The following is a 14,129-nucleotide window of genomic DNA, read 5'->3' on the forward strand; positions in this document are numbered from 1 at the left end:
TGGAGCAGCATGCATGTCCCTGTGGGATCCTGGTGGTGTTTCCACTCCCTGTTTCACCTCTCTTTTTTTCTCTCTTTCCTCCTCCCTCAGGCCAGGCCAAGGTCTTTTCTGTTCTGAGTTGCAGACACCTCTGTGGAGTGACCCTTAGACCAGGTTGTTTGAGGTGAGCAGAGCCCACGCCAGCCGCTGTCGATTAATTATTATTTCCAACCTCCTGCTTCTCAACCTTGGGAAACTGCTCTGTATTGGGTAATTCTTCATTCCCCCCCCACACCCCCCCCCCCAATGGGCAACAGTCAAAATACAGCAAATAAAACCCCTTCCCACCAAAACTGCAGGTCAGAGACAATCAGAGACAAGAGCCCCTTTTGCACAGGGGTCCAAGGGTGTCCATGGGGGTGTCTCTCCTCAAGGCACAGGTCCAGCGGCACCAGGGCCAGCAGTATTTGGGAGTGAGGTCCTGTGGCAATGCCAGGGCCCTGGCAGAGAGACAAGGTGGAGTCTGGCTGTTTCGACACCGAGCTCTTCAGCCCTCGGCACGATTTCCATTGGCACCTGTGCTGGCAGCCCGGAGGGAGAACTTTGCTCAGCTTCCTATTAACCATTTAGTTTTAATTAAAGGCATTCACCAGTCAGCTGCCACTGACCAGCTGGGAGGATAAACCAGTGGTCCCTGACCATCATGTCTTTCTATTTCTGTCACTAACCTGGCAATTTTTGGTATTGCAAGCAGGGGAGGAGATGGGTGCCAAGGGGGTGCTGGGGGAAAGGGGTGTGAGGTTGTGCTTTTGGGGAGGAGAGGGAGGAACCCCCCACCCTGCAGCGTGCACAGGGATGAGAACTGAGTCGTGCAAAGCCCCCCTTAGTCCTGAACTTGACCCCTCTCCCATTCATTGTTGTGAATGCCCAGTTTTGGCTGTGCACACCCCACAGGGAGGGTGAATTCCCCACCTCAATCTACCCCAAGTGCTGCACTCCTGGTACCCCCAGCAGGCTGGGGAGCCCTGTCTGCCCCTGCCATACCCACCCACACATTTCAGGGCTGAAACTGCTGCTCTGACACCTGTGAGTCAGGGTGACCAGCCTGCTGCCTGGCCCTTATCTCCTTTCATTGTCTTATCTCCTTCCAGCAGAAATTGGATTGGGACCCGGTGCCCCGGGAGCTCCAAGTGGAGCAGCCGATGCAGGCAGCTGATAATGGCATTTCCTGGAGGCAGAGCTCTTGGGCAAGGGCTCCTAGGAATAGCTCACAGGGACTGTGAGGGCAGGGCTGGGATGGGCGATGTGAAAAAACCCCTCTGCAGCCCTGGATTCCTCACTGCCCCCAAAACAGCCGGTGCTGAGATCCCACTGGGCACCTTGGAGGCAAAAAGGAGCTCGGAGAGACCATGGGGACCTGGGATGAGCGCAGGAGGCTGAGCAGGATGGACGATGCTGGTGGCCAAGCTGCAGCTCACTGCAGCTGGGAGTGAACAGAACATCTCCTGCACCTGGAGCAGCACGGGGAAGTGAGCCACAGCTGAAGATCCAGCCTTGTCCTGAAAAAACCCCCAGCCCAAGGCAGCTGCCCCTGGGGTGAGCCTGGTGAATGCTTGGGGAAGGTCCCCTGGGAGGGATTCACTCCAGGCTGCCCACTGCCATCTGCCACCATCCCCTGGGTTCACACCCCGCCTGGTGGGTTCCACTCACCCCATCCAGGCTTGGGGGTGATGTGGGGTTGGGGTTTGCATGCACGAGGGTGACAGCAGGGGACAAAGGCCACCAGCTGTCCTGCAGGGACCCCGGCTGAGTGCCCTGGGTGGAAAGCACGGCGGTGCCCCGGCGTCTGGGCTCCCTTCCAGGCTCATCATGGGACTGCCAGCAAATCCCCTGGGGCAATCTGATCTCCTGGAAGCCAGGCACCTATCCCTCCCTCTGGCACGTCGTCGGGCTCTCCGTGGTTTAAGGTGCCAAAGTTCATTGACAGTGGTGGCAGCTCAGGCACACCCACCGCCCGTGCCACCCTCCATGGGACAAGGCAGGTCACCCTGCCAGGAGGAAAGAAAACAAGGTGCAATAGGGATAAAGTCACTTTGCACCCAGGTATAAAACCTTGCGGGGGGGGGGGGGAAGAAAAGATCACCCCATGATACGTCCGAGATAAACGGCGGAAGTTGTAGGGCTGCTGTAGACATTGGCCAGTTTTATTTCACAGAGCAGTCAGAATTGATGATGAAACTCTGTCTGAGGCCTCACAGAGACAAATGACAAGTTTCCCAGTACTCCTTGAATGGCTATCAAATGTGTCATAGTTAGAAGCCAGCCTGGAGGGACTTTTCCTCCAGTAGGTCCTATTCCAGGAAATTAGTCTGCCCTATGCATTCCCTAGATTTGCCAGTGATCTAGGAGGCATCTTTGTTTAAAAACTGGTGAAGTTTCCACAAACTCCTGAGTAGCTTAGGAGGTGAAAATCCATGTGGCAGAAGCCTCCTGTCTGCTCTGGGGAGGGATGGTCAGCTCGCTGGGAAACACAACTGGCCGTGGAGGGATGCGGTGCCACCTGTGCCTGCGCAGCTCTGCCGTGCGCTCAGAGTGAAACCTCCATCACCCCCTCCCCTGGCCCAGGGGGGCTGCAGTGTCCCCAGAGCGAGGCGCAGGGCTCTGTACGTGCTCCCTGCGCCACCCACACACCTCTGCACGGGGCCAGCAGCTTGCACAACGCCCGGGGTCAGGGACAGGGGGCACAGCTCTGGCTCACGGGCCCCGCAGCTGCGTCCAGGCAAGCAAATTCATCTCCACTACGGGGTGGCCACAGGAAAAATAAGGATTAGGAGAAGTGGTGGTGGTGGTGGAAGGTTGTCTGGTAGCCCAGGTGGTTGTCACGGGACAAAAATGTGCCCAAAATCCCTTGGAGCATCTCCAGTGCAGAGTGCTGTGGTCCCTCTGCAAGCAAGAAGACTCCCAGATTTCCCCGTTGTCTTCTCACCCTTGGCTGGGCTGGGCAGACCCAGGGCTGAGCCTGGGGAAGGCTTGGTCAGCCCTGCACTACCCCAGCTGCAAACACCTGAAATGGATTAAATCCAGCCTGACATGGGATAAATCCTGTGGCAGTATCTGAGCCACCACATCAGCACCTCGGACTGGGAATACCATGAGCAGAGCCTTTCCAGTCCGAGGAGGCAGTCAAACCACAGTGAAATCACAGAAAGACCAAGTTAAAATAAAACAATCCAGTGCCCCCCACTCGCCTCCCTCCCTGTGAACTCCGCTGAACTTTGAAAAACTAAAACGAAACAGGGCTGAGTTCAGCCTCAGTTCAAGTTGTAGACAAAGTTCAACCTACTTCTAATTCTGTCCTGACAATTCCCACCAGAAAATAGGCTCCAGCACTGTGCCCTGGAGGTAAGCCAGCCCCGACCCCCTGTGTGTCCCCAAAATCTCCTGCCCACCTGCAGGAGGAACAAAAAGCACGAGGCCAAGTGTGCCAGAGACCCAGGGGACCATTCCCCTTGGGAATCATCACAGCACGGGGCTGGCACCACCCCACGGGGCTGGCTGCCCCCATCCCTGCCCGGGCAGGGCCACCCCGGGCTGGGACAGGGCTCCAAGGGACATTTTTTACCCCATTGCTTCCCTTAGGGAACGTCTCTCAAATCCAGCACCACGGGAGCAATGGGAGGTGGAGAAGAGGGTAATTAGGGGAGGAATTGGGAGACAAGGGCTGTGCAGGGAGGGGTGGGGAGCACGAGAGGAGATGAGGCTCCTGCAGCCTCCTCCTGGCATTTACAGGGGAACGTGGGGGTGGGGGTGATTCCCAGGGGGATTTTGGGATGAAAATCCAGTGCACCCCAGGGAGAATGGAGGTTGTGGATTCCTCGCCTCTGGAAGTGTTCCAGGCCAGGCTGGACAGGGCTTGGAGCACCCTGGGACGGTGGAAAGCACACCTGCCCATAGCAGGGGGTGGAACAGGGTGATCTTGAAGGTCCCTCCCAACCCAAACCCTTCTGCAGTTCTGTGATTCTGTAGTGCAGAAAGTGCTAACAAAGGGAGAAAACCCTTGCACAAGGTTCAGGGGACCCAAATGTGAACTGCGGGGACCGGGATGGTCACCAGCTCCCAAAAAGGTGAGTGCAGGAGGTGACTGGCAGAAGGACAACTCATCTTCCCCAAGAAGGAGACATTCTCATCTGTGGAAAGGGAGCTGAGGTGGCCAAAAGTGACAGCACAGAGCTGGAAACCTGCCTGCAAACACAGAGGGAGCAAAGGGAAATATAAATTACAGACAGAGAGCAAATGGAGAAAAAAATGTGTAAATTCAGCTGAAAACCAGAACTCAGGCAGCAGCACTGGGTTATTTGGGTTTAGTCCCCTTGGGAGAGCAGTGAGCCCCTGCAGCGCCCTTCAAGTGCTCAAAAAAACCCAATGTAAATGCAATTTTATATGAAGAATATATACAGCAGGATGATTGTAAAAACTAATTGCAGTCACCACATGCAAAACAATCCCTGCCCCAAACACTTCGTGGCTCCCCCAAAACAAGACTGCATTTATCTCTAGGAAATCAGCCCAAACCCACGGTTTCTAACAAATACCCTGCATTTTTTGTGCTTGAAAAGAAGAGCAGAGCAGCCCTGCTAACTGGGGGTTGGTTCCTTACACAAGTTGTAAAATCCAGCCCTGGGGAGAGAAGTTACCTTTGCTGTAAAACAATCTGCCGACTGGATTTCACAATCTCTGTCGTCTTTCTCTCCCCACAGCAATATTTTTACGGTGTTTGCCCTCAAACCAGTTTTTCATCAGCCGACATGTGTAATTACCCCCAGACAGGTTTTGGATAGCCCATCCCCCGGTGCAGCTTCTCCTCCCACCCTAATCTACCCAACCTTCCAGCCTTGCTTTGAAAACTGACCTCTTTTGGACCTCAAAATTTAAAATCATAAACAAAAAAAAAAAAAAAATCTATTTAAAATTGCATTCTGAGCTTGAATGTTGCTAATTCCTGGAAATGTACAAGGCCAGGGGTTTGGGATAGTGGAAGGTGACCCTGCCCATGGCAGGGGGTGGAATGAGGTGATCTCTAAGGTTCCTTCCAACCCAAACCATTCTGAGATTCCATGATTCCAGGATCAAGGCAGGGAGTAGTAAATGCTGATCAGGATTTACTTCAGGGTTTTATCCCAGCAAGAAAAACAAAAAACAAAAAACAAAAAACAAAACCACAAAAAGCCAAAGTGCCAGTGCCAGATAATTTGGCAGTGGTTGATGGATGGGATCTGGGGAAGCCCCAGCTCAGCTGACACCTGCCCTGGTGCTCCATGACCCACCTGTGCACGGCACCCTGGCTCTGCCCGGCTGATGCCAGAGCACAGGATTCTGTGCCAAGCAAGCTCAGGCTCCTGCAGAGCTCAGTGCTGTGAGTTCTGAAGGTAAGAGAGCACCGCTTGCTGCCCACCTCCAGCCACAGGACAAGCCAGAAGGAGCTCCTCCCTGGAGCCTGTGTGAAGCAAGAGCAGCTGGGATCTGTCCCTCGGATTGGGAAACCTGGCTGCTCCGTCTGTACCTTGAAGCACCCTCCAAATAAAAGCCAGGCTTGGTGCTGCGTGTAGAAGTGTGGAAATGGTATTCATGGCCATCCACTTGGACTTTGCACAGGTCCTGGATGCCAGGGAATCTCACAGGCCGCTGTCTTGGCCAGCCCAGGCAGGAGGATGGAATGAGATGATCCTTAAGGTCCCTTCCAACACAAACCACTCAGTGATTCTGTGATCCCGTGACCCCTCCTGCCCATGCAGACCCTCACACAGATGCCCAGCTCCTCAGGCAGCTGCTCCCACACTTCCACCAGCTGCAGGGATCTGCTCCAAGACCTGGTTTCTGCTCACAGCTCCACACCAGGGACTGCTGTAGGGCCACCAGCAGGGTCTGTGCAGTCCTATCCCATCTTCCCAGGACCACTGAGGTTGGGAAAGCCTTCCAAGATCAATGAGTCCAACCTATGACCAATCCCCACTTTGTCACCCAGCCAAGAGTGGCGTGTCACTCATTCCTGGGACGCTTCCACTTGGATGGGGACTCCACCTCCTCCCTGGGCGCCCCCTTCCCCTGCCTGACCCCCCTTTCCATGGAGAAATTCCTCCTGATGCCCAACTTGACGTTTTGGCTGCAAGGCCACACGTGTCAGGCATTTGGACACCAAGAATGACAGGGGGGGACAGAAATGCTGATGCATTTACCCTGGCAGGGCTGGGAGGAGAGGAGCAGAGGCTGAGGCAAGCCCAGGACCATGGCAAAGGTGATTTCTCCCATCAGACCGTGGCCATCTCCTGGCATTGCTCCCCCAAAGTGATGGGAAACTTCTGATGGGAAAGCTCTGTGGGAAGTTATTGAAAAGGTCTGAGCTAATAAAATCCAATTTGTTTAAATGTTATTGCTAGAGCAACACAACATACATTGAAACAAAGCACTTTGGTGAAAAACTGGGATGATTTAGGACAGAATGAAATTCTGAAATCCTGGCATTTCTCTTGAGAGGGACTTTGTATTTTTTTCCCATTGGCTCTGGGCAGACAAGACCAAACATCCATTTCTGGGACCATCCATCCTCGAGACCCCATGCTCACCTGTACCAGCAAGGATAACCACAGTGAGCCCTCCAAGAGGTACAAGCAGTGTCTGCATCCCTGGAAATGCTCACATCAGTAATTTGCAGCCCAAGGATGCAACATTTCTTGCAGAAATCTTTCTCTAGGAGTCCAGACAAATCCTGGGGAGCAGGACAGACATCAAGCTATGCTCAGCAGTCACATTTATGTAGCCACTCAAGTCTCCAGCTTTATAACTGGGTATCATAGTGCAGGATACAAAAGGAAGAGGCCACAGTCTTGTAATGTCCATTATTGTTTTAATATCACTGTTTTCCTTGCATCCCAAGCACTAATCACTTAAGCTACAGTTCAGCTGGCAAACAGAGCACCAATGCAGTTACATTTAGGTTACTTGTCTTTGCTGCCCATCTTGCCACCAGCAGGACCATTTAAAAAACTCCCCCTAAAACTCAGCAGAGATATGGAGCTGCTGCAAGAGGAGAACATCCTGCGTCCTGACTATTTGCAGGTTTGCCATGTTTTAGGGAAGCCAAGCAATCTTACTCTGATCCATGGAGTCTTTATTTGCTGCTGTCTGGGTTTTTGGCAGACATGAGGAATTCACAGAAATACTCCTGCATCTTGAAAGCTTCGGCTCTGTAGTGATGCCCATCCATCTGCTCCTAATCTTGTGTTACTGCAGGTTATTTTCTCATTTAGTGCATCTTGGTGGTCCCAGGGGCCCCAGGGATCCTCTCTGCTCTTGGCTTGTCTGCTCCCAGTGCTGATAAACTCTTCCCAGAGCTGGTCCAGATGCTCAGACCCCTGATTATGAGCAGGCCAAACTCCAGCAGGGTCTGGCTGTAGATGGGGCTGAAGGTCTGGCTGCAGGTGGGGGCTCATGATGGGGATGTTTAGGGGTGGAAAGGGTGGCACAAGGTCAGATATGCTATTTCATAGAGCCACAGAAAGGTTTGGGCTGGAAGGGACCCAAAACACCCCCTTGTTCCACCCCCTGCCATGGGCAGGGACACCTTCCCCCACTGTCCCAGGCTGCTCCAAGCCCCATCCAGCCTGGCCTTGGGCACTGCCAGGGATCCAGGGGCAGCCACAGCTGCTCTGGGCACCCTGGGCCTCACCACCCTCACAGCCAAGAGGTTCTTTCCCAGTATCTGATCTAAATTCTAAATGTTCTTTAAGAATCCAGCTTCCTGAGGCTCAGTTTCAAACCCATCATTGCCTAAAACAGCAGGACAAGGTGAGGTGTGCAGGGGATGGACATCACTGTGGCATCAAGACACCTCCACTGGTGATGGGCAAGGTAGGGAGCTCCCCACAAAGCCCTGCTCTCTGGAGCAAACATTGGCTCTGGGAGGAGGCGACCCCTGGGGGAGTTTGGACATCTCTGGTGCTCAGCTGTGTCCTGTGAGCCCCTGATTGAGAGGGAGAAGATGCTCTGTCATCAGGGAAATGGAGCGGGGGGGATGTGGGGATTAGATGTGCGTGGAGCAACATGCATGTCCCTGTGGGATCCTGGTGGTGTTTCCACTCCCTGTTTCACCTCCATCTGGTTTTCCCCTCTCTTTTTATCTCCCTCTGACCAGGAAAAGAAGCTCAGGCACTTCAGTCAGGTAAAAATTACTTGAGCTTGAGAAGGGTTTTCCAGAGGAGACCTTGGAGTAATCCTGTTTTTTCTGAGATTGGCTCAGTTGGTCAGAGCCCAGTGCTGGTATTGGCAATGTTGTGGCTTCCTCCCTGTGTGGGCCACTCACTGGAGAGCTGGACTCGATGGTCCCTGTGGGTCCCAGCCAAGTCAGAATGTTCTGTGATTTTGTGACAAGCTTCTTAAGTATCATTTTCAAAGACTATTTTTAACAGGCATCAGTGCTTGGCGAGCCCTTGTTGCTGCAGCGCTGGGTGGAATGTATGTGATTAAACTGTGGGGTCCTCTAGCAGACCCCCAGGCCCAGCTGAGGTAGGACACAAAGAGGTGGGAAATGCACCTTGGGCAGACGACAGGGAGGTGGGCAGCTGTGGAGGCAGATGTGGAGACAGGCTCACTCCATCACCCATGGAGCTCTGAGCCCCCTGCACCGTTCCCACAGGAGTGACAGGGAGAGGCACCAAACCTCACCGGAGGAGCAGCAGGACGTGACCAGTGCCAGGAGCACGGAGCCATCCCCACAGAGCCCTCCTGAGCTGTGCTCCCACCACGGGGGACATTCTGCTCCCACCACCCACCTATTCCTTTCTCTCCATCCTGAACTAAAGGATGGTCCCTCCCAGAGCAGGAGAAGCGACACCCCGTACCCACAAAGAGATGGGGAAATGTCAAGCTTTAAACATTTATTACTCAGATGAGGCATTTTATAGCATACAGTGGATCTGGATGTTCTATAAACAAAGACTGAATTGCCACAAAGAGTTATGAGCTCCCTTGTTTTAACAGTCTCTGAAATGCTGAAAACGATGAGTTTGTGATTTCTCTAAGTATGAATATCTAGTCTTTACTCTCCCCAAAACCTTTTTCCTTTTTTTTTTTTTGATTTTTAAAAAATTTTTAAAGCGCTTAGTTTAACAAATATGATTAAATTAAAAATGTTGCTTTTTCAAATGCAAATAAATACATAAAAAAAAAAAATTGCTAGCATTAACTCCGTGTTCTGCAGGACACTGCAGCTCCCTTGGCTATTGACAGTGGACTTAGCAACCCCTAGTATAATTTCTTCTGAAAAAATACTGAAAATATCACCAGGACTGCTTAATAGCTATCACCAAGAAGAGCAAAATTAGTGTAAAGCCATAAAATACCCAGCAGGGAAATTAAAAAAAAAAAAAAATCATATTTAAGATTTTGAGAGATTTCCAAGTGAGGGGTGTTATAAAAATAAGCACGAAAATAAATCATAAGTTATTCTGACAAGTTTTCTTTCAAAGCCATCAATCATGCCAAGAATAGATACTAATTAATCTCCTTCAGGGGAAGAGGGGAACCAAGCAAATCACTTACTTTTCCTTTTTTTTTTTTTTCTCCCCATTTTTGTTTCACCTCCATATACACGAGACTTCTCCGAACAGCAGCGGAATCCCTCATGGGGAAACCAAGCAAGTCACTTTCTGCGTAGCAAAACTCGTCAGTTTGGAAAGATTTCTGCCAGGAATTTTGAGGTGAATGACAACCTGGGGAGCCTGGCAGGGTGTCAGCAAACCTGCTCTGCATCCCAGGGAGATGGGCACAGAGGTGATGCTGCAGCCTCCACACCACCCTGAGGTTTGGCCCCACACACATTTGGCCCATGGGGTTGGCTTTCCCCCTTTGCTGATGTAGTTGCATGGGGACAACGCAGTAAAACCCCCACACAAACACTTTTATTGAGCAGCAAAGATGGAATCTGGCTGATTTAGGGAAATGTAACTGGTGGCTTTGCACCCAAATATACATTTTGGAGAATTACGCTCTTTGGCGACCGTTTGCAAAGTAAGCCAAAAGATATAAAAAAAAAAAAAAAGAAAAAAATAAAAGAGAGAGAAGAAAACACTCCAGGATCCCCAGGTGCTTTCACCCCCAAAAATTCCCCAGTGCTGTTCCCCATCCTGCCCATCAAATGTCCTCATGGTACCTCTTTTCCCAACACGATACCCTGGTGAATGATGTCATGTGTGTGCCAGCTTCCTGATGATGGACTTCAGAAAGATACCAATGGCAGCATGTATTCTTTGGGGAGACACCCCCATTTTTGGTCAACATTCTGATTCTTGTACATCAACAGAGTGACTGATGTATCAAAGCAGTTAATGGCTGGATGAAGGTATGCTAATAGCAGAGATAAATGGCAAGACATTAAAAAACGACGGATTTCACATGAAAGTTCTTCATTTCCAGTGTTGGAAGGGAAAGTCATGGGCCAAGCCTGGTCAGTGGGGGATTCAGGATTGCCCCACAATGAGAAAATTGAATAAGCTCTCACAGCAGGTAGGGGTAGGGAAATGCTTTAGGAGAAATACTGCCCTGTGGCTTACACTTTGACTCTGAATGCCTCCTGATGCACTGATGGGTGAAAAATTCAAGTTTTTAGAAAAAAAATCCCCAATTATCTGTGTTTTTATTTTCTTTTTTCTTCTTTCACTACATCCCAAGAAAAAATTCCGTGGGAAGTGAGAAGCTGCAGGGGCCAGAGTGGCAGTCTGGATCACTGCTGGCAGGATCCCTGGCACCACAACCCACCAGGTTGCTGTCCCTGCTATAGGACTTTGCTGTTCTTAAAAAAAAAAAAGAAAAAAAAAAAAAGACCGAACAACAAGACAAAACTGTTTTTCAGGCCTTCTCCCAGAAGACTGACACTCTGCCTGAGTGCACTGTGATGGGTGTTATATCCCCTTCTCCTCCACTCCTTGAGAATTCAGGGAGCAGAAAAAACAAAGAGCGATGGGCACAGCCCTGAGCCTTGTAATACTGATGGGCTTTGCCGTCCTAATGAAGTTCATCTGCTCATTAACACTATCAAACCACGTTGCTACTAATGAAGCTGACCCAACGCAAGGCGCCCTCACTGTGCAAAGCTCCTGGGCTCGAATACGTGAAGCAAAAGTTAGTTCTTCCAGGCAATTCTAGTGAACTCAGCAATCATTTTGCTGCTTTCTAGGCAGACAAGAAAACTGAAGCTCCTCTTTCCAGCTCCTCTTGCTCCAGGTGCAAAATGAAAACTGGATCAGCAGACAACCAGACGAAAATTCAGGTAATGTTGAGTTGCAGCATCACGATGCTCACCCCCCTGCAATGCATTTTCTGCTGGAAATTTCTGCCCTTTAAATTTTGCAGCAAAAGCTTCCTCCCCATCGCAGACAGACCAACACATTCATAAGGCACCCAAGAACATACTGCACATCCAAGGAGGTCGGGGTGAAATCTCTCTTCTCTACAAGCCACCAGAAATGCAACGTTTTGCTTGGAAAAACGGGTTTGGGCTGCTGAGTTCAGGCCCAGCCTGCCTGGTCCGGGTCCGTGTGTGCCATCTCTGTGGCATAAATTCTCTTATCATAAAAGGAATAAATTGAACAGTGAGAAGAAGCCAGGATGAGCTGATGGCATCATGCCTTCCTTGGCTCTTGCATGCAGGATGGGCCTGCACCCTCGCTAGGCTTCACTAGAAAAACCACTTGGAGGGATTTTTTAAGTCAAAGTGTTTCTAGATCAGCAAATCGGAGCCCACCATGTCTTCTTCATGATTCAGGTGTTGCCCCAGACCAGCCTCTCACCCTCTGGGTGGCACCTCCCCACCGTCCTCCACAGCTGTCCTCTCCCTTGGGATGCTCCAGCAAGGAGCCATGAGGGGATCCTGGAGCCCCCTGGGGATCCCCGAGCACACCCTGCCTCCCTGAAGCTGTACCCCATTCTCGATGGCATGGGACAGAGCTGCTCCTGCACACTGCACACACCTAGGAACACTGGATAGCATATTCAGCTAGTTAGAAGCCAGGCTCAAACTTCTATTTTTGGCTTTTTCTATTTTTCCCTCTTCTTTTTTTCTTTTTTTTTTCGCTATACGCTGCTTGTCTTTTCTTTACCAGCCTCCAAAAAACATCAAACCTTCATTTCTCCCTTGCCCTGTACATTATTAGGCCCAACTATAACAGGCCTGGATTTAAATGTATAATTACAACCATGACAGTAATAACAATAAAGCACTCCTTCAATGAAAAAAAAAAATTATTACAAAAAAAAGTTAAATGATTATAGTGGCTGAAGAATAACGGCGACTTGAACAGCAAGAGCCACAGAATCCCCTGTTTTTAGAGCGCCCAGCTCAAAGGAAACGTTTCTCAATCCACCGAGGAGGTTACTGGTAAGATGACAGTGGCTATGTAACTTCTGCAGTGGCTTTAGGACTCCTTTAAAACACTCCTTATGCTTCAGCATCTTCACATAAACCGTTTCCCAGCTCGAGGGAAGGCGCTGCTCTCCCCGTCCCCGAGCTGCTCACAACTGTCCGTCCAACAATACATTAAGATAAGAAGAAATTACCAACGCTCGAGGAAAAGAAAACCCAGTGCAAGTAAGAAAGTCGTCCCGCTCTCCAATCTGCCTCTGGAGGGGTGGCGGGTAGGTGGGGGGAACACACAGAAAGTCGAAAACAAGAGAAGGAGGGGGGGACCTAACGCAAGCCCCGCTTGACAAAAGCCATCAATTATGAGCGTCTGGTGTAGTGTGTGCCTGGCTTTGTCCTCCCGAGACATCTGCTGCGTGCTGTCTCCTGCCAGTTGGCCAGGGAAAGGCAGGAGGACGGCGTGAAAACAATACTAGCCCCCACTTAGATTATTTTTTTTTTTCCCCTCCTTTTCCAAATTCTCTGTCTTCTTTCGAAAGCCAAACAATAACCCGGCGGGATGCGCTGCTGCTGCTTGAGCAATGAGTTCAGAAAAAGAAACCCCTAAAACAAAACCACGGCAGGGAGGAGGGGTGGCACTTGGCGAGGCGGCTGAAAAAGAAACATGCTGCTCCCTCCCCACCCCACGAACGTATTCTCGAGCATGCTGGGGTTTGGTCTGCTGGGGGATTTAAATCAGAAAAGCTCTTGCCGGGTCCCGTCAAGGCGCATGTCTTCTTCTTCTTCTTCTTCTTCTTCTTCTTCTTCTCCTCGTCCCTTACCACCCCACCTTGCCCTGCCCCTCAAGCTGTCAGTTTTTGGATGGTCTTGTTGTAGTACTGCGTGATGGTGGGCGTCAGGGGGTTCCAGTTGTTGGCGTGCAGCTCGATGACCTCCAGCAGCAGGGACCTGGTCAGCATGGACTCGGAGGGACACAGCATCTTGTCGCGTGCTATCGCCAGCAGCTCCGTCATCATCTCGGGCAGCTGCTCCTCCAGCAGCCGGCCGGTGCTCTGCAGCTGTCGGGAGAAGAAGGGGTCAACCATGGATTACTGATCCTTGTGGGTCCCTTCTAGCTTGAGACAGGCTAGGATTCTATCACTCTATGATGGTAAAACACCCCCTCTGGCTTCTTACAGACACCTCTCCCATCCCTTCGATTCTGCCCTGCCTGGTGCAGGCAAGGTTAAAGGCGTCATGGCTTTTGAAAACCAAAACCACCCAGCAGCAGGCTCCAAGAGCTGAACATGAAGGGTGAGGTTTTCAAAAGCATCCACACCAGGCTGCTGGAGGAGTGAATGGTTCAGCTCCCACTGACTTCAAAGGCAGCAGCGACGGATTGCTTTTGAAAAAAAGAAAAAAAAATCCCACCTAAAAATCATGCTATTGTCAAAACAAAGTGCAGGCTGTGATGTGGTATTCCTGCCTTCTACCTGGCCCTTCATTTACTCGCTGATTCAGAGCTCCCAGTGACTCCCAGTCATTATCTGGAATAAGCAGAACGCGCCTGTGTGCATAACAAATCCTGCCCTGCCGAGATCTGCATTTATACCTGTCGTGCTGCTTTGCTGGAGACAGCCAAAGGCTTCTTCTAAAACAATTACTCCTTGGAGAGCCTCCATTGGGTAGCACAAGCCCTAGGTGGTTCCACAGAGGAGGTCTAAGTTTGGGGTGGACAGTGATGAGTCTGTGGGAGGCTCCC

The 14,129-nt window shown here is 50.9% G+C and overlaps 1 protein-coding gene across 4 annotated transcripts in view; it reads right to left on the reverse strand.

Annotated features, from left to right (window-relative positions):
• Window positions 1-8,894: 8,894 nt before the first annotated feature.
• Window positions 8,895-14,129, reverse strand: part of CTIF (cap binding complex dependent translation initiation factor) — a 146,960-nt gene continuing 141,725 nt past the window's right edge. For all 4 annotated transcript variants that reach the window (XM_036403458.1, XM_036403457.1, XM_036403455.1 and 1 more), the window contains one exon: window positions 8,895-13,446. In XM_036403458.1, the coding sequence (XP_036259351.1) occupies window positions 13,231-13,446 (216 nt within the window). In that variant the 3' untranslated portion in view covers window positions 8,895-13,230. The remainder of the gene's footprint in view (window positions 13,447-14,129) is intronic.

Source organism: Molothrus ater, chromosome Z (assembly GCF_012460135.2).
Source record: "Molothrus ater isolate BHLD 08-10-18 breed brown headed cowbird chromosome Z, BPBGC_Mater_1.1, whole genome shotgun sequence".
In the NCBI taxonomy this organism is placed as follows: Eukaryota; Metazoa; Chordata; class Aves; order Passeriformes; family Icteridae; genus Molothrus; species Molothrus ater.